The sequence below is a fragment of the Bubalus bubalis genome, chromosome 11 (assembly GCF_019923935.1).
Source record: "Bubalus bubalis isolate 160015118507 breed Murrah chromosome 11, NDDB_SH_1, whole genome shotgun sequence".
In the NCBI taxonomy this organism is placed as follows: domain Eukaryota; kingdom Metazoa; phylum Chordata; class Mammalia; order Artiodactyla; family Bovidae; genus Bubalus; species Bubalus bubalis.
This window is the reverse complement of record NC_059167.1, coordinates 14,470,093-14,495,913: the sequence shown is the minus strand read 5'-3', so window position 1 is coordinate 14,495,913 and position 25,821 is coordinate 14,470,093. Positions and strand designations below refer to the sequence as shown.

Here is a 25,821-nt window from a genome sequence, read left to right as displayed (position 1 = left end):
CAGGTTCAATCCCTGGGTCGGGAAAATCCCCTGGAGTAGGAAATGGCACCCCACTGCAGTATTCTTGCCTGGAAAATTCGATGGGCAGAGGAACATGGTGGGCTGTAGTCCACGGGGGCCACAGAGTCAGACATGACTGAGCACATATACACGTTTAAGTTCCACTACAAAACTTTTTTGGCTATTCTAGGTCCTTTGCATTTCCATACACATTTTATCAATTTGTCATTGTCTACCAAAAAGCATGCTAGGGAATATTCTTTCCAATGCTTAGAAGTTTTCATTCATTTTCCCAGTGAGATAAACTCACCACGACAGCCTGTGCAGCAGGCCAGCACCTCGTAAGCCCCACCTCACCACTGGCCCTTTCCTCAGTGACCATTAACCACACTCTTCCAGATTCTGCACTCCTTAGAAAAGTCTCCTCTATCACCTCTGTCTAAACCAGGCACTGGTTCCAGTCGTCTCACGTCATTCGCCTTTCCTTCACGGCACTGAGTAGTTTCTAATGTATTTGGTTCATGTGCTTATTTGTTTACTTGAAAGTAGGAACCCTAACTTCTTTCGTTTGTGATGCTCAGTGCAGTGCCCGGCATGGAAACAGCACTCGGTATTTATTGGTTGAATGCTGTGATGACCCAGACAAAGTACAAGGTGGGAAGAGGGGGTGAGTTATGTTGTTAAAATCTTAGCTTGTTCTGTTACTGTTCCAGCTACTGTGAACCCAAAAGTCTCCCCCACCCCCGCTTAATGACTCCCTGTATGAATTCCTCTCGGGCTTCCCAAGTGGCTCAGTGGTAAAGAATCTGCCTGCCAGTACAGGAGCTATGGGTTCGATCCCTGGGTCAGGAAGATCCCCCAGAGAAGGGAATGGCACCCCACTCCAGTGTTCTCGCCTGGTAAATCCCAAGGACAGAGGAGCTTGGCAGGCCGCTGTCTATGGGGCTGCAAAGAGCCGGACATGACTGAGTGACACACCGCGCAGGGCCTGGCGTGGACAGCACTCGGTATTTATTGGCGGAATGAATAAAGGCAGATACAGCTTCTCGAGTATTTTATTGGAGCAAAACAATGTATTTGCATGGGATGATTCTTAAGTCATCTCAAGTAGTTCCCCTTCAGCTCTTAACATACACTCTCACAATGGATACACCTCCCCCAAGCCATTATTTATAGCTCAACCATCATCCAACAAATCAAAAACAAAACAAAAAAATCATTCAGCAAAGAAGGGAGACAGGGTGACATTTTAACACAATACTAAATCTTAAAAAAATTAATTTATATATTTCCCTTCTTTCTCAGATTATATGAGCATTACAGGGCTGGAGAAGGGTTATCACAGCACCTCTTGCAAATTCCAGTTTTTCAGGAATGAAAAATATACAGGCCAACAAAATAAAGAGCTAAGCTCCCCATAAGCTATGTCTCTATTCTTCGTTTATCTTTCCCCCTTCTCTTAATGTTAGCTGCCTTTATCCAGAGAGGGATCATCAAGACTGTGTCTGCATGCTGGCTGTCTTGGTGACCTCACTAGTCTCCTCTGAAGAACCACTGAGGACGCTTTTTACTGTTCCAACCCTTAACAACTGAGGGAACAAGACCTAATGCCAAGGGTAAAGATATTCCACCCTAGCCAGGAATATGTCCCACACTTCTTAGAAGACCTGGGCCAAGCGACAAAGCTGTGCACAGGAACTCTGGAACCGTGGTGGAAAAAGCAGACACTAAGTGGGCTCCAGGCTCCTCGTCTATGGGAGGATCCACTATCCACGCAGACAGCAACAAGGCAGGATGCCTGGCACAATATCAGGGCGCCGAACTAACTTTTACCTTTCATTCAACCTCCCCACAACTGCTCCAGAAGAACAGAGCTTTGGGTATGCTTCATTAAAAACACAGTAACGGCAGTTTAAGATAACCACTGAATTCTTTACGGTCAGTTGAATAAACTCATCATACCACAAAGAATTTCAGTTTATAAGGCCATTTATCATGTGTACTCCATAGTAAACAAGACCTTGACCACAGCTCCCCCAAGTCCTTCCCAAGAATGACTGGGAATGTGATAACTCCAGACTCAGCAGAGACTAGATCATTTCCAATGAGGGCTTGAGCTAGCCCCTTCAGTCTCCTCCCTAGAAAAGGCTCAATCTATAGGAAAGGTGCTCAGAAGTACTGGAAGTGACTAAAGGGGCAATGGCATTTTTACACATTAAGAGCAAAGGGATTACTGGCAAGTCCTGACATTTCTTCTGTACGATAAGGCAGGAAGCCAGCTGTCTAACTTAGCTATCTGGGCACATGGCAACTGGCTAGGAGTCTGAACACCGTGTTTCATGGAGGTAACGCTGAGGAGAGAATGGAAGATATTTTGATTAACTGGCTTCACGGATTAAGATGCCTACTGGGCACTGAGCTTCCATGTTAGGCAGGTAGCAGCATATCAATCTACAGGCTGAGGGTGCATTGAAGCAGATAGCTGCTCAATGGCCAAGACGAATCCTGTGATTTTCCTAACTCCCCCTTCATTACCCCTTGGGGCTACACTGATTTTACCTGTGTGAAGTGCTCAACAATTCTTGACGTTCCTGACAGTGGACAGAGGACAAGAACTCTTTCGTCTCTTCTAACCACATAGGTTATAGCAAGTAGAGATTAAAACCTATTCTGGCTTACCTAGAACATCAAGAGAGACACCCTGGGAACGCGGTCACGGCAACTCTTTGTATTATTACAAAAGAACCAGGAGGAACTTTCCTGGCAGTCCAGTGGTTAAGACTCCACGCTTCCACTGTAGGAGGCGCGGGTTTGATCCCTGACTGCAGAACTAGACTTCTGCATGCCATGCGGAGTGGCCAAAAAAAGAGAAAACTGGGTGACAGTCAATTATATCCAACCTTCTGAAGGTGGTTTTGCCACAAATTCATACCAAAGAAGAACCCGAATTCTCTTTCTTCACGTGACTAGCAGTTCTGTGCTGCTGCCTAACCCAGTATGACAAGTTGCCAGAGAGCCTCATCAATTTGGAAAGGGAGGAGAGAGGGAATAAACACGGCTTTGGCTTCTGAAAAGGCACCAGGCAAACACACAGCCCTCAGAAGCTGTGTCCCTTACTTCTGCTCACCTTCCATCCCCACATAAGGAAGAAGCCTGTTTGATCAACTGAAATACCCTGTCCACAAAAGTTTAAGATAGTGATGAAAAGACTAAAGGTGCCGAGTTCTTCAAACAAGCGAGCAGTACTCTGGGCTCCGGAGACCAGAATGTTTTTTAAAGGGAAAAAATGTTCCAAAGCAAAGTGAAAAGTTTGGTGTTCAAAGACCTTAACCCTGAACCTTCCCTTTCAATATTTACTTGTTCCAAAACACACGCCATATTCTAGGGCAAAGCTTTTAATAAAGATGGGAGGAGAATCTGACACTGCCACTTGATCAATTCTTTGGATGTGATTTTGATGTCCCCTAGGTATATACTTCCTGGTTTCTGATGCGATCTGCACAAAACGGTCATATAAACCTGAAATGGATGAAGACAATGCTACATGAAAAGAGGGATGAGAAAAAGTAGTAAGGATTAGCCACACCTCTATCAACTAAGTCTGATGGATCAGCTTTGGTAGGAATGGTTAGCAGATACCTGTTTGAATCCCATCAGATTCCTGAAGCAGGCTGTGTTAAACCATGTACTAAACAACACTTACTTGTTTTGGGTTTGTTTCTACTCATTCCCAATGACTGCATTTATATACACTTGTATTTTCCCAAGTCCATGGTTAAATAATGGTGTTTGTGATATGACTGGACCCTAGATTTACATTACAGTTTCAGGAAGAGACAATCAGTGTGCATAATGTTTTTTCCTCTAGAAAGTAGAGTGCTTGGTGAGATCACAGTTTTTTCCACTTCAAAATAAACCTATAACTTAACTGCATTTATCCTGAAATAACTGCATAGCAAAGTGATATATATATATATATTTAAATGCCCATATAACTGACATTTTAAGTTGCAGTGACTTCATGCAAGTCAAAATAAAAGACTGGCCATTAAGTTCATTGCTTAAAGTTTGTGACTTTTGCAAACTCTATACCAGCAAAAGCTCTCTGGTATTCTAATGGGGTTCTATGGTGAGGACCTAGATGTGCAGGGATTGTTAGTAATGTATTTTATTTTACATGACTAATTACTTAGTTTACCACAGTCTTTTTTTACTCCAACTTGTACCTGCTAAATGCAGTCCCTGCATCTCTACCTGACTCATTTTTTTTTTTTTAATTCTTTAAAAAAGTATAATAAAACCTCAAACTATTTCAAGGGCTTAAGGTTCTCAGATGCTGAGAGTGACCTAAGATAACTTAAGCCATGAAAACAAAACTTTACCAGCAACAGTATCATTTATGTCCTCCACTAAACGTATCAGCACAAAATACCACATCTGGTGACAAGATGTCTAGAGAGCACTTGGACTGAGAATTTTTTTTGCCGATAAAAGGAGTGATTTCAAAAATGTACAAAACTGCTTTCACACACAGTTCTTCATTCTGTTTCTACTCCTTCCCCTGTAGTACTGGATGGCTACTAAAAGCTGATCCTGGGTACAAAAAAGTCCAAAGTTCTCTTCACTTAAGCTTTGGTCAACGGGAAAAAAAAAAAGTAAGAACTTTAACAGGGTGATTTTCGGATTTGTTCTTTGGTCAAGCAGTATAAAGCTCACTGAAAGATGTTCCCTTGCCTGGTATGAAAACGGAGTCAAAATAGGATCTCAGGTTAGTGAAAGTGTGTTCAGAACTTCTCAGGGAGAAACAAGGAGGTTACGGAAGGAGATGGAGCCCCTGAGGCCCAAATGCCAGCTGAGAACTGCACCAGGACACTGAGGGCGAAAGAGCAACATCACTCAGAGAGTGCTACTTACAGAGGCCATCCTCTCGAGAGGGTGAGCTAGCGAACTCAGGAACGTGACAAACACCTTCTGAGCCCTCCAGGGGGTTCACCCACATTTTCCTTTATCAGTTTCAATCCTAATCTGGACCCAGACCCAGGCAGAGGCTGTCATAATTTTGAAAAGTAGAAAGCAGTTAATAACCAACCCACACGTTCTGTGGATACGAGGAGCCACCACCTCTTTCCACATGGCCCCTGCCCTCTCATGCTGGCAGGAGGAGGGATCACCGAGGGGCTGCTCTGCACAGAGCAGAGAGCTTGGGCATCAGCTTCAGCACCAAGGTCTGACCAGGGTGGTAAGTGGGTGCAATCTCCGTGTCTTAAAGAGGGGGCAGGAGTGTCAGATCGTAGCTTGGGAAACACCCAGAAACTGGACATAACCTTCAGAGGGTGACCATTATGGAGAAACATTTGATGGTGAAGGAGGATTATCCTCTGGTGGCCAGAACAAAACGGACGAAGACCAAGCCTCAGAGGCTCCTGGCCAGAGAGAGTTCCAAGCGGAGGGGGGCAGTTTCGGCAACGTTAGTCTTGACTGCCTTTCTCACACGGCTAGACTTCAGTCACCTTTAAAACACCTTTAAAACACTGTGTCGTGACTGGCTCAGTAGGGATTCCAAGGCTGGCAGCCTCTGAGACCTTGACTGGAGGTGAGTGAGAGGCACCTGCTCCCCAGGAAGGAGGAGCTCTGGCCGGGCGCAGGAGTGGGAGGGGGCTGCGAGAGCGAAACAGCCTGTGTGGTCAGCCAGAGACGGGCTAGGGTCAGCGTGATTTCACAAGTAGAATAGTTATAAAATAAAACATTTTTTTTTAATAGACAAAAAAAAGCAAAGTGAGTCACCCCCCCTTTTTTTTTAAAGGTGAAATGTAGCAAAGGAAGGATGTGCAGCAGTTTCTCACTATTTACAAAACGCCGCTGAGAGTGGAGGTGGCCGCCGTCAGTAGCTGAGGAAATGTCTTTCACGTGAGATGGCCACGGAAGTGTGGTTCCTGCCACTGGCTCAGAGAGGCCACACGCAGTTCCTGGGTGAGTGAGACAGGTCCTGTAGCGGAGCACCAAAAAGGCTCAGTCTTCTGTTTCTTCGTATGTCGTCTCATCAAAGGGCCTGTCCAGGAGGGGTACTGACCGATGACGGGAATACTTCAGGTGCAGCAGGTCCCCGACTTCGTCTATCTCCTTTAAAGCCTAGTACACAAGACACAGCAGGAGTGAGTCAGAGCCAGGAGGAGGAAGGCACACTTGCTGCTTCACCTTTCTAAAAATCATCATGGCACGGCTATCCTGAGGTGGGACCATGCCCAGTGCATTTGCTCTGAGCAGACTAGAGTCTGGCAGTGGAAAAAGCAGGTTTTTGAGCAAGGACATCAGGCTGACCATGAAGAACAGGCTGTGCAGAGCAGGGATTCAGGATGAAGGGTATAATTAATCAACGTATGACATGCTTCTAGAAGAAGGAGTGTGTACCCTGAATTGACCAGGATGGCTACAACTTGTCACCTCTCCTTTTATCCTCCAGTATGTGTTCTTTCTGGTATCACACTACCAGAAAAGCGCTAAGAAGTTGGCATTGGGATGCTTCCTAGATGAGAGATGAAGAAAGTCCCCAAATGCACTGCTGTGCAGACTCAGTAAGAAAAAAGAAAGAACAGTCAGCATTTAAACTCAGGTTTGATTTTAAACCCCCAAATCCTAACATGGACAGACTATCTTGTCTTTCCATCAAAACTCTCAGTATAACTTTCTTGTCTGTAAAGTTTGCTCTTTTATTTTTCAAAGATAATATGTTTCTTATAAAAATTAAAACACTAAGACAACTGATGAAGTGAAAAATCTCTTCCTAATTGCTACACTAGTCTTACCTCATAATCTGTGTATTGTTTCCTATATATACTTAAAAACAAACAAAACCCAACTCCTGGTTGAAGTATACATACATACAGCAAAGTATACAAATCATAGTTCACACAGTTAACTTTCCAAAAAGCAGCACACAGAGAATGAGAATAGAGAATCACAATGCAAGAAAGGGATGTGTGATATATGTGATCAGAATTTCTCAGAGCAATCCATTGAAGATGGCCAAAATTCTGAAATCCTAGATTCTAAGGCTTTCTAATAAAAGCACCTGGCACAGGTCACAGACTGCATTTTCAGTTCAAGGCAGCTCTCCAGCACTGTCGTTCACTCCACAGGCATCTGTGGACGTGAGTCTAATAGGCTCGGCTTTGGTGAGAATGGCTCTATCTGGGACACTACCTCATTAGACTAAGAAAAGGTAGAAGCCCAGCTGCCTGACTGTGGCTCTCCAAATCTCCATCACATCATATACATCATCTGTCCACTCAGGGTGATAATTACACAGGAAAATGTACACCATCTAGCTCAGAAAAGAAAATCAGCTGATTATTAGTTAATAGACACATTCAACTGTTCTGAAGTTTAGCCTTTAAGAAATCAGTGTTTATGGGGAGGGGGACACTAATAAAAAGTATTGCATATTTATTCTAACATAAGAAAAAAATACTCTTCACTCCAAATGTGAAAAATATAAAAAGCAAGTAAGAGTTGGACTTCAATATGCTATCAGAACAGTGCTACCTTTGAGGAGATGTTTAATTAAAAGTTCCATATGGAAACAATTTAAGATTGAATTTCAGCTGAGAGAATCTCTTAAGCCATTTATTCTCCCAACCTCTGATATAGGACTTACTAATTTAAAACAACACATGACTTACTAAATCACAAAGTAAAGGATATTCAGAAGAACATGATATTGTTCATCAATTTAAAAAGAAAATGAGCAAGAAAGCCACCGCAGCCCAAAGGAATGTAGACTGATACTATAACAAATATCTCAGATGAACACGTTTCACTGACATAAAAGAGAAAACCGTAACTACAAACTGCTGGCCATGTTGTGAGGTTACCTGCTTAGATTAGGAATAAGGAACCATTACAAGTATCAAAGTTTGTTAACAAATAGTCTACACTGAACTTCTGGATGACAGGGTAAGACGAGTTCTTAGGGAAAAAACATGTTAATTATAGGGTTGCATATGGTCTTTGAATAACAGAATATTCTAGAATAGCTGCACATCCCCAAGCTGACAATTCTGCTCTTCTCCTTTTTAAAAATAACAGCTTTACTGAGATATAATTCACAAAATTCACCTCTTAGAAGTTCATAATTCAGTGCTTCTGGGTATATTCAGAGTTGTACAACTTTCATGACTATCTAATTTTAAAACATTATCACTTCAAAAAATACTCAAATCCTCGTTCCTCCTTCCCCTAGGCCCTGACAACCACCGATCTGTTTCCGGCCCGGTGGATGTGCCTGTTTTAGACGCTGCATATGAACGGTCTTCTGTGTCTTCTTTCACTTTGCATCCTGTTTTCAAGGCTCATCCATGCTGTAAGGGTCTAACTTCATTCTTTGGCATGTGGTTATCCAGCTGTTCAGTACCATTAATTGAAGAGACTATGCCTTCTCCATTAACCAGTCTTAGGCTTCCGTGTTGAAAATCAACTAGCCATAGATATTTGGGTTTATTTCCTGACTCTTGACTCTCCTCTATGGGTCTACAAGTCTATCTTTTTTTTTTTTTTTTTTCCTGGGATTGAATATCTTTATTACAAGTCTATCTTTATGCTAGTGCTCCACCGCTCCAATTACTGTTGCATTGTAGTAAGTTTTGTAATCGGGAAGTTTGAGTTCTCCAACTTCTATTTTCCTTCTCAATATTGTTTTGCTGATCTGGGGCCTCCTACGAATTTACGAATTTGTTCCATACGAAATTGTTCCTCCTACGAAATTGTTCCATACGAATTTAAGGATCAGTTTTCCTATTTCTGCAAAAATAGCCATTGTAATTTTGATAGGGACGGCAGTGGGTCTACAGATCTTGCTGAACTGACATTTTAATAAACTTAAATCGTCCAGTCCATGGATATGGGCTATCTTTACATTTATTTAAGTCTTCCTTCATTTCTTCCAGCAATGTTTTACAGCTTCATATGCAAGTCTTCCACCTCCCTGATTAAATTTATTCCTAGGTATTTTATTCTTTTGAATGCTATCGTAAATGAAATATTAATCTCCTTTTCATGTGTTCACTGCCAGTGTATAGAATACACTAATTTTTGTGTTTTTTACTCTGCAACTTTGCTGAATATATTTATTAGCTATAGAAGGTTAGTTTTTTAGTGTGAATTGTAGTGCATTTCCTATATATAGAATCATGTCTCAGGGCCTATTAATAAATGAAACTTCATTTGTATCTCATAATGTTCATGTTTACTTCCATAAAAAATCATTAAGACAAAATGACTTTAACAAACCTGCAGTTTCAAAAAAAAAAAATACTTTATGCTTAAAAAACCTAAATGGAAGGCAAAGTCAAATAATCCTTCAATGGATATTATGAGAAAAAGATCAGAACTGTCAACTGGTAAACACACTATTGGCAATAGAAATCTACCAAGATACCTGATTACAGCTAAGTTATTTCATCAATCTGTTTAGTTATCAGGAGTAAAAATTTTTAGAAGACATAGTGAATAACTTTAGTCACTGCTTTTAATGACAGTTATTTTTTAAAAGGTGTGTTGAAACTCTTAAATACCCAAACAGGATGGAAGAGAAGCTGGTATCATTGGGTTAAAAAATAATGAAAGAAGAAATTCATCAGTAAGATTTTTGAGTAAAGGGAAAATCTATCGGAAAAATCTCAAAAAAATAAAGAAGAAGAAACACAAAGATATAATATCAATAAATTGAATCCAATTTCAGTGTCAGATGATTAAGAATATACCATATTTGTAGAAGATTTGCTATGAAGAAATAGGGACAAAAAAATCAAAATCTTTAGCAGTTAAGAAAATTAAAATGTCAATTAAGCTGTTTTTAAAAATTAAGCTTTTGAAAACATGCATTCATAATATTAAGATTAGTAGCTCTCCCATGAATTAATATTCTGATATTTCTATCACCTAATTTTTTTTCTATCAACCAATTTTATGCAAATATCATGTTCTAGAGCTCTATAAACTCTTAGAAAGTAGTATTTATTTAAAGTTTGAAATCCTTTTGTTTTTTTTAGAAGTCTGAAATCTTAAAGAGGCTGGAGACAAGACAGTGGAGTAGAAGGACTTGAGTTCATCCTCTCTCTAAATCACAACCCCCTGCTGAACAACCACTGACAAAAAAGACTGGAACCTATCATAAAAGATATTCTACATCCAAAGACAAAGGAGCCACAACAAGATGGCAGGAAGGGCACATTCGCAATACAATCAAATCTCACACCCAATGGGTGGGCAACTCACTGCCTGGAAAATAATTACATTGCAGAGTTTCTCCCATAGGAAGGAGAGTTCTGAGCCCCGTGTCAGGCATCCCAGCTTGGGGTGGGGGGGTCTGGCAATGGGAGGAGCAGCATCTGGCTTTGAAGGCCAGTGGGGCTTGATTACAGTCCTCCACAGGACTGGGGGAAACAGAAACTCCATTTTGGAAGATGCACACAACATCTTGTATGCACCAGGGCCCTGGGGAAAAGCCGTGACTCCATAGAAGCCTGGGCCAGACCTACATGCTGGTCTTGGAAGGGTCCCCAAGAGAAGGCAGGGGTGGCTGTGGCTCACACTGGCGGTGGAGGTATGGGGGAATACTCAGCAGTCTGGAGACTGCTACTTTGACACCAAGACCTAGCCCCACCTAACAGCCTATAGGCACCCAGTGCTTGGATGCGGCAGCCCAAACAACCAACACAGCGGGAACACAGGCCAACTCATCACCAGATAGGCTGCCTAAAGACTTCCTGAGCCCACAGCTGCCTCTAAACACCCTCCCTGATATGGCCCTGCCCACTAGAGGGACAAGACCCAGCTCTACCCACCAGTGGGCAGGCACCAATCCCTCCCACCAGGAAGCCTGCACAAGCCTCTAGACCAGCCTCAGCCACCAGGGGCCAGATACCAGAAGGATGAGGAACTTCAACTCTGCAGCCTACATAATGGAGACTGCAAACACAGAAAGTTAAGACAAAGTGAGACAGCAGAGGAATATGTTCCAGACAAAGGATCAAGATAAAACCCTAGAAGACAAATCAGTGAATTGGAGACAGGAAATCTACCTGAAAAAGTATTCACAGTAATGATAATAAAGATGACCCAAGATATCAGGAAAAATAAAAAATGGAGGCACAGACCAAGAAGGTACAAGAAATGTATAACAAAGAACTAGAAAATATCAACAACAGAGTTCAACAGCACAATAACTGAAATGAAAAATAGAAGGAATATTTTTATTATTAGTGATTCTACTAGAAGGAATCAACAGAATAAATGAAGAAGAAGAACAGATAAGTGACTTGAAGATAAAATGGTGGAAATCACTGGAGTGGAAAAGAATAAGGAAAAAAGAGTTAAAAGAAATGAGGACAGTTTTAGAGACCTTTAGGACAACATTAAACACACCAACATTCACATGATAGGAGTCCCAGAATGAGAAGAGAGAGAGAAAGGGCCTAAGAAAATATAGGGAGATAATAGCAGAAAACTTCCCTAACATAGGAAAGGAAACAGCCACCCAAGTCCAGGAAGTGCAGAGTCCCATACAGCATAAACCCAAGGAAGATGTAACGCTTTGACTGTGTGGATCTCAACAAACTGTGGAAAATTCTTAAAGAGATGGGAATACCAGACCACCTGACCTGCCCCTTGAGAAATCTGTATGCAGGTCAGGAAGCAACAGTTAGTTCCAAGTCGGGAAAGGAGTACGTCAAGGCTGTATATTGTCACCCCGCTTATTTAACTTATATGCAGAGTACATCATGAGAAATGCTGGGCTGAATGAAGCACAAGCTGAGATCAAGATTGCCAGGAGAACTATCAGTACCCTCAGATACGCAGATGACACCACTTTAATGACCGAAAACAAAGAAGAACTAAAGAGCCTCTTGATGAAAGTGAAAGAGGAGAGTGAAAAAGTTGGCTTAAAGCTCAACATTCAGAAAACTAAGATCATGGCATCTGGTCCCATCACTTCATGGGAAATAGATGGGGAAACAATGGAAACAGTGACAGACTATTTGTTTGGGCTCCAAAATCACTGCAGATGGTGACTGCAGCCATGAAATTAAAAGACGCTTCCTCCTTGGAAGAAAAGTTATGACCAACCTAGATAGCGTATTTAAAAGCAGAGACATTGCCAACAAAGGTCCGTCTAGTCAAAGCTATGGTTTTTCCAATAGCCATGTATGGATGTGAGAGTTGGGCTATAAAGAAAGCTGAGTGCTGAAGAATTGATGCTTTTGAACTGTGGTGTTGGAGAAGACTCTTCAGAGTCCCTGGGACTGCAAAGAGATCCAACCAGTCCATCCTAAAGGAAATCAGTCCTGAATATTCATTGGAAGGACTGATGTTGAAGCTGAAACTCCAATATTTCAGCCACCTGATGCAAAGAAGTGACTCACTGGAAAAGACTGTAATGCTGGCCAAGACTGAAGGTGGGAGGAGAAGGGGATGACAGAGGATGAGATCAATGGATGGCATCATCGACTCAATGCACATGAGTTTGAGTAGACTCCTGGAGTTGGTGATGGACAGGGAGGCCTGGCATGCTGCAGTCCATGGGGTCGCAGAGAGTTGGACATAACTGAGCGACTGAACTAAACTGAAATGAACTAAATGCACCCAACATAGGAACACCTTAAAGCTTTAAAAAGTCTGAAGTCTTATGTGTGAGGTAATAGCATATTAAAGAAATACCAAGAGATGAGAACATATTAAGAGACCATAAATTTTTATAGTCAGTAATAATTATGAGTTCCTATTATATGCTTGGCACACAGAATGAAAAAAATAGACTTAGTTCCTGCTTAAGACTTACCTAATGGAAGAGACTGCCATTAAATAACTACAGATGTAAAGAATTTTCTAGGCAAGAGTCTTAGGATTTTCAGAAACATCTAGCAAGAGGGTTTGGGAAAACCCTTGAGCAAGTCTACGTGGAGATGTGATGAATGAGTAATAGTCAGCCAGACAAAGGGGAGAGAAGGATCAAGAGAGAAACTTCCACACACAGAAAAACAGGTGGGAAAGCTTACAAGAGAAAGCTAGAATAGAAAGAGAATAAAGAGTTGTAGAGACTATAATAAAGGAGAGAGTGGAACAAGATGAAGCCAGAAATTTCCCAAGAGCCCTGATCACACAGGATCTGGTGGGTGATGCTAACAGTTCTGCAATTTTTTGTTAACAGCCATGTATTAAACAGCACTGTGTGCTCCCTCGTCTACCAGTGACTATCCATCTCAGGTGCTCAATGACCATGAGGCCCAACAGATGATTGATTTCACCTGATACACAGGCCTTCTTAGTATAAGGTATATTTATATCAAAGTGACGGAGAAGGCACTGGCAAACCACTCCAGTACTCTTGCCTGGAAAATCCTATGGATGGAGGAGCCTGGTAGGCTGCAGTCCATGGGGTCCCTGAGAGTCGGACACAACTGAGCGACTTCACCCTCACTTTTCACTTTCATGCATTGGAGAAGGAAATAGCAACCCACTCCAGTGTTCTTGCCTGGAGAATCCCAGGGACGGGGGAGCCTGGTGGGCTGCCATGTATGGGGTCGCACAAGAGTCGGACACGAGTGATGCGACTTAGCAGCAGCAGCAGCAGTATATCAAAGTGCAAGTGTCTACTTACAGTATCAAGCGTTTCTCTGGTATGAGCTGCAGACAGGCAAAATCTGGCTCTGGACTCAATGATTGGGGTAGCAGGAAATCCTACCACAACTACACCAATGTTTCGCTTCAGCATCTCCCGTCCAAAGGCGCTGCAAAGGGAAAACAAGAAACCAGGAAGAATAATAAAGCACACAGTACAAAGGTCTTGCTGTCCTGAGTGATTTAAACTCTTAAAGGCACTAGAGATTTCTATTAGGAATTTCTTCTAACTTCTGTGAAAGTTAAAGCTGACAGTTTACAAAAAGACTCTATTCAATCCTAAAGTGGTCTTCTCCCAAAAGGTTTTACAGAAAGGTGAAAGGATAAGTGTTGGCAGAGACCAATTTTTAATAAGGCTTGTCAAAGTAATTTGCAGTGGTAGCTTTAAGGTGTCCCTGACATGTAACAGTGGCTCAGAGGTTTCAAAATGAACTTGAGTTTAAGCCTGGTCCTTGAAATGTTAGGCTTGGCAGTATAAAAAATTTTTTAAGACTAAGGATGTGGAGGATCTGCTATAATATGGACGTTTTTCTGCTGGTAGAAAGACCAAGTATTAGCCTTCCAGACCATGCATTTTCTGGATCGATTTAGGTGTTGAGCTGCCACTGGCATTCAGGGTTTCCTGGGTGTGTGTGAGGCCAGCCCATCCCGTCTTCAGATGACCACCTGGACCACCATACTCCCAGGTTCCCTGATTTAATTTCCCCTCCTATAATAATTCATTTTAATAAACATTTGCTGAGTGCCAGGAGCTATGGTGGGCACTGGATATTCAAAGGTGAAGAAAAAACTTGCTTCTCTGCTGAGTTCACTTAAACCTGAGAAATGATCCTTATTCGAATTTAAGACCCAAACTCACAACTCTGAAAAGATGTGCCTTTTTTACTGACTAAGCAGATAACTCCTTTATCCACTTCATATCTATCGGCTTTTCAAATATATTTTGGTTTTGTTATACATCTGGGCTTCTCAAATACACCGAAAGCTATTTCAGGGCAAAGATTTCCATTATATATGCCTTGCACAAGCCAAAGGGGCTGGTGCACTGCGCACACCTGGTAACTGTGCAATTACACGGCCGACCTCATGGCTCACCGCCCCCCCCTTGGGCACTGCACTTCAGCCCCTCACACCTCCTGCTACTCTTCCACTGGCTAGCAGTGGAAGGAATATGTTCCCATATTACGGCCTTTGGACAGAAGCTTCATTCTCCAAGTGGCTAACTTGCTCAGCTATGAGTTCCAGCTCGTATATCATCTTCCCTTCCCACTGAGGCCCACCCAGGGGTGACCATCCCATTTAATTCTGTAATCTGCCCACCCACAAGGCACTCTCTCTCACCCCCTATCCTACGCTGTTTTCTCCCATGGCACTTAAAACCTTCTAACATACATATTACAAATTTCCTTATTTATTGTTTGTCTGACTCGTGCCCCAGTAGAGCATAAACTCCACAAGGACAGGGATTTTTATTTCTGTGGTTTATTAACTGACCTATCTTAACCCCCTAGAAGAGTACATTTAGCTCAAATGTTTGTTTAATGAAAGACTAACAAGTTAATGCATTTTACAAACTGTAATCCATTGTTTACTCTATGGCACATCTAGCAAATGAAGGTTAACATAATGTGACCAAGACAATTTTACCTAACAGAACATACAACCCTGGTCTCACATCATGGGAGATCTTAAGTCTAATAAGAGGCTGATCTGTCATCTGCAAAAAGGTACCCAATTTTGGAGACTTAATGGTTAAGAATCCACCTGCCAATACAGGGGACATGGGTTCGATCCCTGGTCTAGGAAGATCCCACATGCAGCGGAGCCAAGTAAAGCCCGTGCAACCCAACTGTAGAGCCTGAGCTCTGGAGCCTGTGAGCCAAAACCACGGAGCCCATGTGCCACAATTGCTGAAGCCTGCATACTCTAGAGCCGTTGCTCTGCAACAAGAGGAGTCACTGTGGTGAAAAGCCTGTGGATCACAACCAGAAAGCCTACGCACACAGCCAAAATTTAAAAAAAAAAAAGGTACCCAATTTTGGCTGGCATGTAGAGCATCAGAGGCACCACTGGAGAATCTTCATTTCCATAGATGATGAAGCCCATGCTTTTCAGACGTCTCCTGAAATACCTGACGTTTTCGGCTAACTGCTGAATACACTCTTTGCCTGGAAAATCATGGGGAGGGAAACAAAATAATTTTTGCACAGTAAACTGTATGGAATATAAAAAGACACAAATATATCTTGCTTTGGTAAATTCTGTCATGGTAAGTGCTGAGTGTATGTAGATTTCATAGTAATGTACAAAATAGAGTGCAATGAGTAGTATTTCCACTACTACCAGCGGCACAAGCTTCCTCACACACGTTCACTGAGGCCACCTCATTCAGCACCCTGCCACCCTTCACAGGACGTAAGCTACTTACTATCAACCCACTTATATAAATATTTATACACTATAATATATAACTATATATATTTATATTAGGAGACTCACAAGGTTGTGCCTGGCTTACAGTCATATGATAATGAGTGGCACAGCTGACTAGAATTAAGGTCTCTCAACTTCAATATTCATTCCAAAAACCTTGCTGCAAATGATTTTACATATAAGATCAGAGAGAATCCCACATTTTCTTCTTGAGTTTTGAGTTTGTATTACCATTTTCCTAAAACTCCTATCAAACAGCAGCAGCATACCCATGTAATGTAAACATCATATTTTTAACCCTACTTCGTTCATCTTTCCTAAACATAAATGGATTAAGGCATATATTTTTCGAACTGCTAACTGACTAGATATTTGACTTTATGGGACGTCGATCTACAAACAGATGTCCCCAAACAATCGTTCTGTTATACAGAGCAAGACACAAACTCAAAAAATCAGCTTGTAAGGGCTAAGAACTGTTCAACAGTTTTCAAAATCTGCTCACAAATAAGGAAGGTTGTGGTCATTTTTTCACATATATGAGAAATCCAGCAGATTCATATTTTAAAAAATATAATCATACAGCTCAAAGATAAATCAATCAACTGGAAATACAGATGATTAACAAATGTTCTTAGACTCAAAACACTAACATATCCATCACTGATGTGGAGACTACTCTAGGTAAGTTTGCTACAAATAACCCCAAATTAATACTCTTTATGTAAATAATTTTAAGTTGACCAGAGAAGCTAACACAAGCGTAGATTAGATTAGTGTGAACACTGAAGAACATCACTTAAGTTATGACATACATCTTACAAATATTAAAGCAGACATTAAAGTATGTTACATTTATGTTGATAACTGATGAGCAACATACTCTAATTTTCCCCTAGAAATACCAACACACGCTTACTCTACATTTAGAATAAGAGACTTCCAGTTCCAGCTGTGATAAGAGTACCAGGAACTGGATTTACTGTACTTTTTGTAACTGGATTTACTGAACTGCTTGTAAACAACAGAAAGCTGGACAGGGTATATTAAAGAATGGTTTTCAGACACTGGGCCACAGGCAGTACACAACTGTCCTCCTGGAGAGAAAGGAAACCAGAAGTGAGTCTTGCAACTGCCTCCATACCACCTAGAGACAGCTCCCAGGCTGCTCCGGAAGCGGGGACCTAGTCTTGTCCGCTGAAGACAACAGATTTTGAACTTGGGGAAGCTAAGGTGGCTAGAATTTACTGGGCAGCACAAAAGGAGAGGAGGAAAGTGCACCAAGAGAGCTCTGGGGCCTGCAGAAGAGCCTCTGGCAAAGGGCTGAGCTGCACACACAGGAGAAGAAATCAGAGAGCCTGGGGAGATCCACCAGAAAGCAGCAGATTAAGCAATTCCCAGCACTCCTACGGATCTGGGAACAGTTTCTACTTTCCCCAACTGAAATGGAAAGACCTTAGAATCACACCGGTAGTGGAGCTAAACTAGCCCTAGACTAAAAGCTGCTCTGGCCCACCCAAACACTCCTCAACAGCAAGTCCTCAGAGGATCCAATTGATTCCAAGAACAAAGTCCAACATTATTACATAAATGAATATAACAAAATGCAGCCCCTAATAATGTGAAATTCACAATGTCATAATGTGTAGTAAAAGAATTTAGGCATTCAAAGAAACAGGACAATATGACTCAGCAACTAGGAGAAAGGTCAATCAAGAGAAACAGAGCAGAAATGACAGAGTATTAGCAGACAAGGATGAAAAATGCTATTATAAAAATGCTCCATCCATTCAGAAAAACAGAGGAAAAGTGATGAAGAAAGATAAAAATAACTGACACATACAAAAATGATTATGAGTTGCAGAGAATTATGTTAAATGAAATAAGCTAGACACAAAAGATTACACTCCTATGAATCCAATTATAGGAAATTCTTAAAAAGTGATAGAACAGATTAGTGGTTGCCAGGGAATGGAGAGATGATTGACGGAAGAGGGGTATGAGGGGTCTTTTCAGGGGTGATGAAAATATTCTGTACTTTATGGTATGGTTATATGACCGCATACATTTGTTAAAACTCATGGAATTACACTTTAGTGAATTTTACTGTATATAAATGATATCTTATTAAAGATTTTTAAAGAAACTGACAAATTTGCTAAGTTCCATATTCATTAATTTTTCCTGTATTATTTTACAACTTGCTACCTTTTTCTTACCACAAACTACCTTCTGTTAGAAAAATTATCAAGGAAAAGAAGAAATGCCAAGAGATTTAGACCTCATCACTTCCACTTATTGCTATATCATTCTAAGCATGTTTTCTGTAATGAAAGGAAGTAGACAGTTCAGTCTCGCCATTCACTGTCATCTGTTCCCTGACAAGAAGAGTCTCAGAAGAAAATACATCTAAATTAACACTCACATGCATAACTGGAAGATACTGGGAACAGGCAGTTAAAATTCCCAACTTATATATCCTTATTATTGCAGAATAGTATTCCTTACCAAAGATACACCACAATTTGTTTACCTATTTACACGTTAATGAACATCAGAGTTGAGATTACCAACCTTCATATTGGCAGTTATAAAGTTCAGATTTAAAAGAATTCTCTCCTAAATAGAGGATGTGGATAAAAGGGAACCCCTGTACACTGCTGGTGGGAACGTAAAGTGACTCAGCCACTAGGCAAAGCATGGAGGTTCCTTAAAAAAGTAAAAATATAACTACCAGATCATCCGACTATTCCACTCCTGGGAATCTGGAAAAAAAGGAGAGACTAATTCGAAACAATATATGCACCCAATATTCGTATCAGCACTAGTTACAACAGCCAAGACACGGAAGTAACCCAAGTGTCCATCCACAGATGACTGAATTAAGAAGATGTGGAATATATATATATGAACCCACACAATGGAATATCACTCAGTCACAAAAAGAATGAAATAATGCCATTTGTGGCAATAGGGATGGACCTAGAGAATATTATGCTTAGTGAAACAAGTCAGAGAGACACAAATATTATGTGATATCACTTATATGGGCATATATCTGGAAATGATGAAAAGTCTAATTTGAAAAGATATGCACTCTGATATTCATAGTAGCACTAATTTACAATAGCTAAGACATGGAAGTAACATAGTAGTCCATTGAGAAATGAATGGATGAAGATGTGAGACACACACACACACTCACACCCAATGGAAAATGACTCAGCTATAAAAAAAAATGAAATGATGATATCTGCAGCGACATGGATAGACCTAGAGATTATCATACTAAGTGAAGTAAATCAGAGAAAGACAAACATTATATGATATCACTTACATGTAGAATCTAAAAAAGTGATACAAATGAACTTATTTACAAAATGGTAACAGACTCACAGACTTAGAAAGCAAACTTACAGTTACCAAAAGGGAGAGGAACAAATTAAAACTATGGGATTAACAGATATAAACTACTAGATATAAAATAGATAAGCAAGAGAATTTATTGTATTAAAAGACACTTGCTCTTGGGAAGAAAAGCCAGGACAAATCTTGACAGTGTATTAAAAAGCAGACATCACTTTGAGGACAGAGCTCCGTATAGTCAAAGCTCTGGTTTTTCCAGTAGTCATGTATGGATGTGAGAGTTGGACCACAGAGAAGGCTGAGTGCCAAAGAACTGATGCTTTCGAACTGTGGTGCTAGAGAAGACTATTTAGAGTCCCATGGACAGCAAGGAGATCAAGCCAGTCAATCCTAAAGGAAATCAACCCAGAAAGAATATTTATCGGAAGGACTGATGTTGAAGCTGAAGTTCCAATACTTTGGCTACCTGATGCTAAGAGCTGACTCATTGGAAAAGACCCTGATGCTGGGAAAGACTGAAGGCAGGAGGAAAGGGGGATGACAAAGGATGAGATGGCATCATCGACTCAATGGACATGAGTTTGGCAAACTTCAGTGAAGGACAGGGAAGTCTGGTGTGCTGCAGTCTATGGGGTTGCAAAGAGTTAGACATGACTGAGGGACTGAACAACAACAGAGAATTATACTCATTATCTTGTAATAACTTACAACAGAATATAACTGCAAAAATAATGAATCACCATGCTATAATCTGAAACTAAATGTTAATCAACTATACTTCAATAAAAAATTACCTCCTAAATATATATTTAAGCATCTTAGTCATGCCCAAATAAGGAAAGAATTACTATAATTAGCAACTAACAGCTCAATTTCACTTGATTCTGACTGACTTTAGGAGGATATGGTAAAAATATGTACTAGAGTTGACCCTTAGTAAGACAGGGATTAATCCACATATAATTTATAGTCAAGACTCAATAGCTGGAGGTGTCTCTGAATTCACAGATTCAACCAACTAGGGACCATGTAGTACTGTAGTATTTATTATTGAAAAATATCCACATATAAGTGGATCCGGGCAGCTCATATCTGCACTGCACACAGGTCAACTAGAATTATACTTTACACACAGCAAAATAGGCCCATAGATGTTAAACTATTTTCTCCAAGGCCTTTCATTCAGTAGGAGGAAGATCAAGGTTTTCTGATTCCAGTTCAGTGCTTTTGCTTTCACACCACAGCCAGAAACTATGTCTGTTTCAAACTCTGAAGTGTTTATCCCTTTACTGGGTAACAATATCTGTAATTTGGGCTTCCCTGGTGGCTCAGCAGTAAGGAATCTTACTGGAGGAGGAAATGCAGGTTTGATCCCTTGGTCAGGAAGACCCCCTGGAGAAGGGCTTGCCAACCCACTCCAGTATTCTTGCCTGAAGAATCCCGTGGATAGAGCAGCCTGGTGGGCTACAGTCCACAGGGTTGCAGAGCGTTGGACACGACTGAAGTGAATGAGCACGCATGCACACATGCCTCTGTACGTTACTCTTTAAATGGCACTTACTAGCAAATGAATGGGACAGGGATGAACAGGCGAGGGAGCCTAAGCAGACGCCGGCAAGGCTGAGACAAGCAGAGAGCAGGACTTCCAATAAACTCAGCTGCAACAGCAAACTACAATCATCAGTGGTGAGCAGAGAATAGAGACTGAGGGGAAGAATCAAGACCAGCGCTGGAGAAAGAAGTGAACTAAATTAGAAATGGCAGTCACAGAGAAACCCAGAAATTAAGTGGTCTGTTTATCCAACAGAAACTACTGGGCAGAATCAAGAAGATACCAATATTTGACTATTTTTGACTTTAAAAAGGCAGTTTCTTCTGATTCAACCTAATAATTTCAAAGATAAGAATAGGAAAAGCAGCCAAGTTACTTACAAATCAGTAAACTTTTGCAGTTATACATATTAGGAAAGTGGTTATCTCTTATGAGGTAATACTGAATTTTAAAGACAACACAGCTAACCATTTTGAATTAAACATCATATAAAATACCCATTAACATTAATACAAGAAGCATGGTATTTAAGTTCAACCTCCAAGCTCACTTCTAAAGAGTTTTTTCACTGCAAAGCTATAGCAAGTATAGGGTCAAATGTGAATTTAAAAACAAAAAAGGTTAGCATTGTTAAAAAAAAAAAATACTAACTCTTAAAAGGTCTTGATCTTTGCTTCAGAGAGAACACAGATGGTAATATAAGAAATCAGCATTCTTCTCTATTTTTCAAACATAAATCTTTACTTTTAAGGGTGACAAAAAGCATAAAGCCAATTTAGAGAGAACCCCTGTTCTGATTCTCTTGAACTTTACAAATGAACCTTACTGTGTTGGCTGTCCTTTTGGGCAATTTGTTAGAATAAAACCATTTTTAGGATCTTTTCAGTAAAAATCTACAGCCTGGCATGAAAGAGAGAGAGAGAGAGAAAATAAATATGTATGTGTAGTTAATATTGCAGCTCCTCAACTTCTTATAATACATTTTATGCTAAGGAGCGAAGTAAAATGAATATGATGAATCAGTGGGTTGTGAAAGCATCATTAGATTTAATTCTTTAAAGGAAACTGAAACACAAGCTGGAATCAAGATTGCCGAGAGAAATATCAATAGCCTCAGATATGCAGATGACACCACCCTTATGGCAGAAAGTAAAGAGGAACTAAAAAGCCTCTTGATGAAAGTGAAAGAGGAGAGTGAAAAAGTTGGCTTAAAGCTCAACATTCAGAAAACGAAGATTATGGCATCCGGTCCCATCACTTCACGGGAAATAGATGGGGAAACAGTGGAAACAGTGTCAGACTTTATTTTTTTGGGCTCCAAAATCACTGCAGATGGTGACGGCAGCCATGAAATTAAAAGACGCTTACTCCTTGGAAGGAAAGTTATGACCAACTAGATAGCATATTCAAAAGCAGAGACATTACTTTGCCAACAAAGGTTCGTCTAGTCAAGGCTATGGTTTTTCCTGTGGTCATGTATGGATGTGAGAGTTGGACTGTGAAGAAAGCTGAGCGCCGAAGAATTGATGCTTTTGAACTTCGGTGTTGGAGAAGACTCTTGCGAGTCCCTTGGACTGCAAGGAGATCCAACCAGTCCATTCTGAAAGAGATCAGCCCTGGGATTTCTTTGGAAGGAATGATTCTGAAGCTGAAACTCCAGTACTTTGGCCACCTCATGTGAAGAGTTGACTCATTGGCAAAGACTCTGATGCTGGGAGGGATTGGGGGCAGGAGGAGAAGGGGACGACAGAGGATGAGATGGCTGGATGGCATCACTGACTCGATGGACTTGAGTCTGAGTGAAGTCTGGGAGTTGGTGATGGACAGGGAGGCCTGGCGTGCTGCAATTCATGGGGTCACAAAGAGTCAGACACGACTGAGTGACTGAGCTGAACTGAACTGAAAGCCTAAAAAGGGAGGAAGATGGACTAGAAGGAACATCACAACTATCTATGTATTGACAACCACTATACATTGATAGTGGAGAAGGCAATGGCACCCCACTCCAGTACTCTTGCCTGGAAAATCCCATGGGCAGAGGAACCTGGTGGGCTACAGTCCATGGGGTCGCTAAGAGTCAGACACGACTGAGCAACTTCACTTTCACTTTTCACTTTCATGCATTGGAGAAGGAAATGGCAACCCACTCCGGTGTTCTTGCCTGGAGAATCCCAGGGATGGGGGAGCCTGGTGGGCTGCCGTCTATGGGGTTGCACAGAGTTCGACACGACTGAAGTGACTTAGCAGTAGCAGCAGCATACGTTGATAGGGCTTCCCAGGTGGCTCAGAGGTTAAAGCATCTGCCTGAAATGTGGGAGACCTGGGTTCGATCCCTGGGTCAGGAAGATCCCCTGGAGAAGGAAATGGCAACCCACTTCAGTATTCTTGCCTGAAGAATCCCATGGACGGAGGAGCCTGGTGGGCTACAGTCCATGGGGTCGCAAAGAGTAGGACACGACTGAGCAACTTCACTTTCATACATTGATAACCTGAAATCACTTTTACAAAACAGAGTTAGATTTAGAGCTACATTTATTAACTATTGCTAAACTGATTTTGCAGTTGTACAACTGCATTCCAGACATCCCTTCCAGACAGTTTATCAATCAGAACAGTGTTCTATGAGCTACAAATTTTCTGAAGTCTCAGGACTGGTTAAAAAGCAAACAAACAAAAACAAACAAAAAAGATAACCTCAATGTACAAAGTAAGGAATAAAAAAGGGAGCAGACATTTTGTCTTCAATGGCCATTAGTGCTAACTACTCAGAACTTAGGCTTCAAAAAATATAGCCAAGTATCTAAAACCTGCTTACAAGGCCTCCTGGTGGCTCAGATGGAAAAGAACCTGCCTACAATGTGGGAGACCCAGGTTCGATCTCTGGAAGATCCTCTAGAAAAGGGAATGGCTACCCATTCCAGTATTCCTGCCTGGAGAAATCCCATGGACAGAGGAACCTAGCAGGCTATATACAGTCTATGGCGTCTCAAAGAGTTGGACATGACTGAGTGACTAACACTTCACGCTTTTTTTCACTTCACACCTGCTTACACAGCAATACAACTTTCAATTTAGCTGATGAGCTTTTTACTATAACTTATAATCAACCAAAGAAGTTTGAGTCTGCAACTTCAAAAATAACATTTTCAGTATTAACTGAAATCTTCCAAAATAAAAGACATCAATGAGTGGTGGTCAGAGTTGATCCCCTAAGTCACATTATACCCCATTACACAGCTCCTAATCATCTTAGATTTCCTGGTTATGCTGACATAATCTACCTTCCTGGGAAAAATAAAAGTACTGTTATTCCTCAGACTCATACTTTCCAGTTAATTATAATGGGTTGGAAGAATTTGAAATTGAAGAACTTCTTCCCCCTTCCCCACTTCTTCTTAAAGGTCATAATGTCAAAGCAGATGAGGGTTTTCCCAGTTTAGGGTCCCCCAAACAAGGAGATGGCAACCCACTCCAGTATTCTTGCCTGGAGAATCCCAGGGATGGGGGAGCCTGGTGGGCTGCCGTCTATGGGGTCGCAGAGTCGGACACGACTGAAGCGATTTAGCAGCAGCAGCAGCAAACAGAACATATCGGAGAAGGCAATGGCACCCCACTCCAGTACTCTCGCCTGGAAAATCCCATGGACGGAGGAGCCTGGTAGGCTGCAGTCCATGGGGTCGCTGAGGGTCAGACATGACTGAGCGACTTCACTTTCACTTTCCACTTTCATGCATTTGAGAAGGAAATGGCAACCCACTCCAGTGTTCTTGCCTGGAGAATCCCAGGGACGGGGGAGCCTGGTGGGCTGCCGTCTATGGGGTCGCACAGAGTAGGACACGACTGAAGTGACTTAGCAGCAAACAGAACATATAGCCCCAAGAATGGTTTCAGTTAGTTTTCAGCATTAGGAGTTATGGGACATAAGTCAGGATAAAATATGAAAAAATACTACCTATCGCCTTCTAATCTATACTACCAAAACATTACATTGTGGGTATTTCACATAATATCTCTTTAATATTTTTTGTCTAAGAATTGAACTTTACTATCTTTCAGTTTACCATCTGTCCAAAGTCTTATTTTTGCTATTTGGAAGGTTATTTTTAAAAATATTTCACTTTGGTTGGACTATGTAATCCAGAGTGAAAAGGAACATGTTTCACTCCTGCGGTTTTTCTCTTGAAAACCATTTTCTTTAAAAAAAAAAAAAAAAAAAAAAAAAGGACAAACTCAGTCATCCTGAGTAAATTGCCTACGTCAAACATGTGATTCCACTGATACCTAAAACTGGAGCTTATATCTTATAGACTTCTTAAACAAGTCTTTACAATACCAGGTAACTCAAATGCAGACTCTGTTTTCAAAGGTTATTTCCAAATCTTGAAGCTTCTAGTACTAACTCCCTTTAAAGGAAAGAAACTGCATAACATAGCAAGCATAGTGCCAGGCTGAATAAATGCTTCCTCCGTTTCCCTTTGCCAGTTAAGTAATTTCTAATCAAGGAAAAATTATATTTAGCTTTAGTTATTATATGTCTAAATATTACAAAGTCAACTACTAACCAGCCTTACTTCCTGATAAGATACTATTTTGTAGTCTTCCATAAGTGAATTGATGAACATATTGATTTGTATTGATTTAAATGAACTTGGGGGCTTTCCTGGTAGTTCAGTGGTAAAGAACCCGCCTGTCAATGCAAGAGATATGGGTTCTATTCCTGGTCCACTAAGATCCCACATGCTGTGGAGCAACCAAGCCGGTGGGCCACAACTACTGAACCTGTGATCCAGAGCATG

General features: G+C 41.1%; 1 protein-coding gene across 2 annotated transcripts in view; it reads right to left on the bottom strand.

Moving 5' to 3' along the window:
* Nucleotides 1–1,039: 1,039 nt before the first annotated feature.
* SPTLC2 (serine palmitoyltransferase long chain base subunit 2) overlaps nt 1,040–25,821 on the bottom strand; it is a 101,584-nt gene continuing 76,802 nt past the window's right edge. For both annotated transcript variants that reach the window (XM_006052887.4, XM_045162013.1), the window contains exons 10-12: nt 15,707–15,842; nt 13,655–13,784; nt 1,040–6,129 (exon numbers count right to left, since the gene is read on the bottom strand). In XM_006052887.4, coding sequence (XP_006052949.2) covers nt 6,010–6,129; nt 13,655–13,784; nt 15,707–15,842 — 386 coding nt within the window. In that variant the 3' untranslated portion in view covers nt 1,040–6,009. The remainder of the gene's footprint in view (nt 6,130–13,654; nt 13,785–15,706; nt 15,843–25,821) is intronic.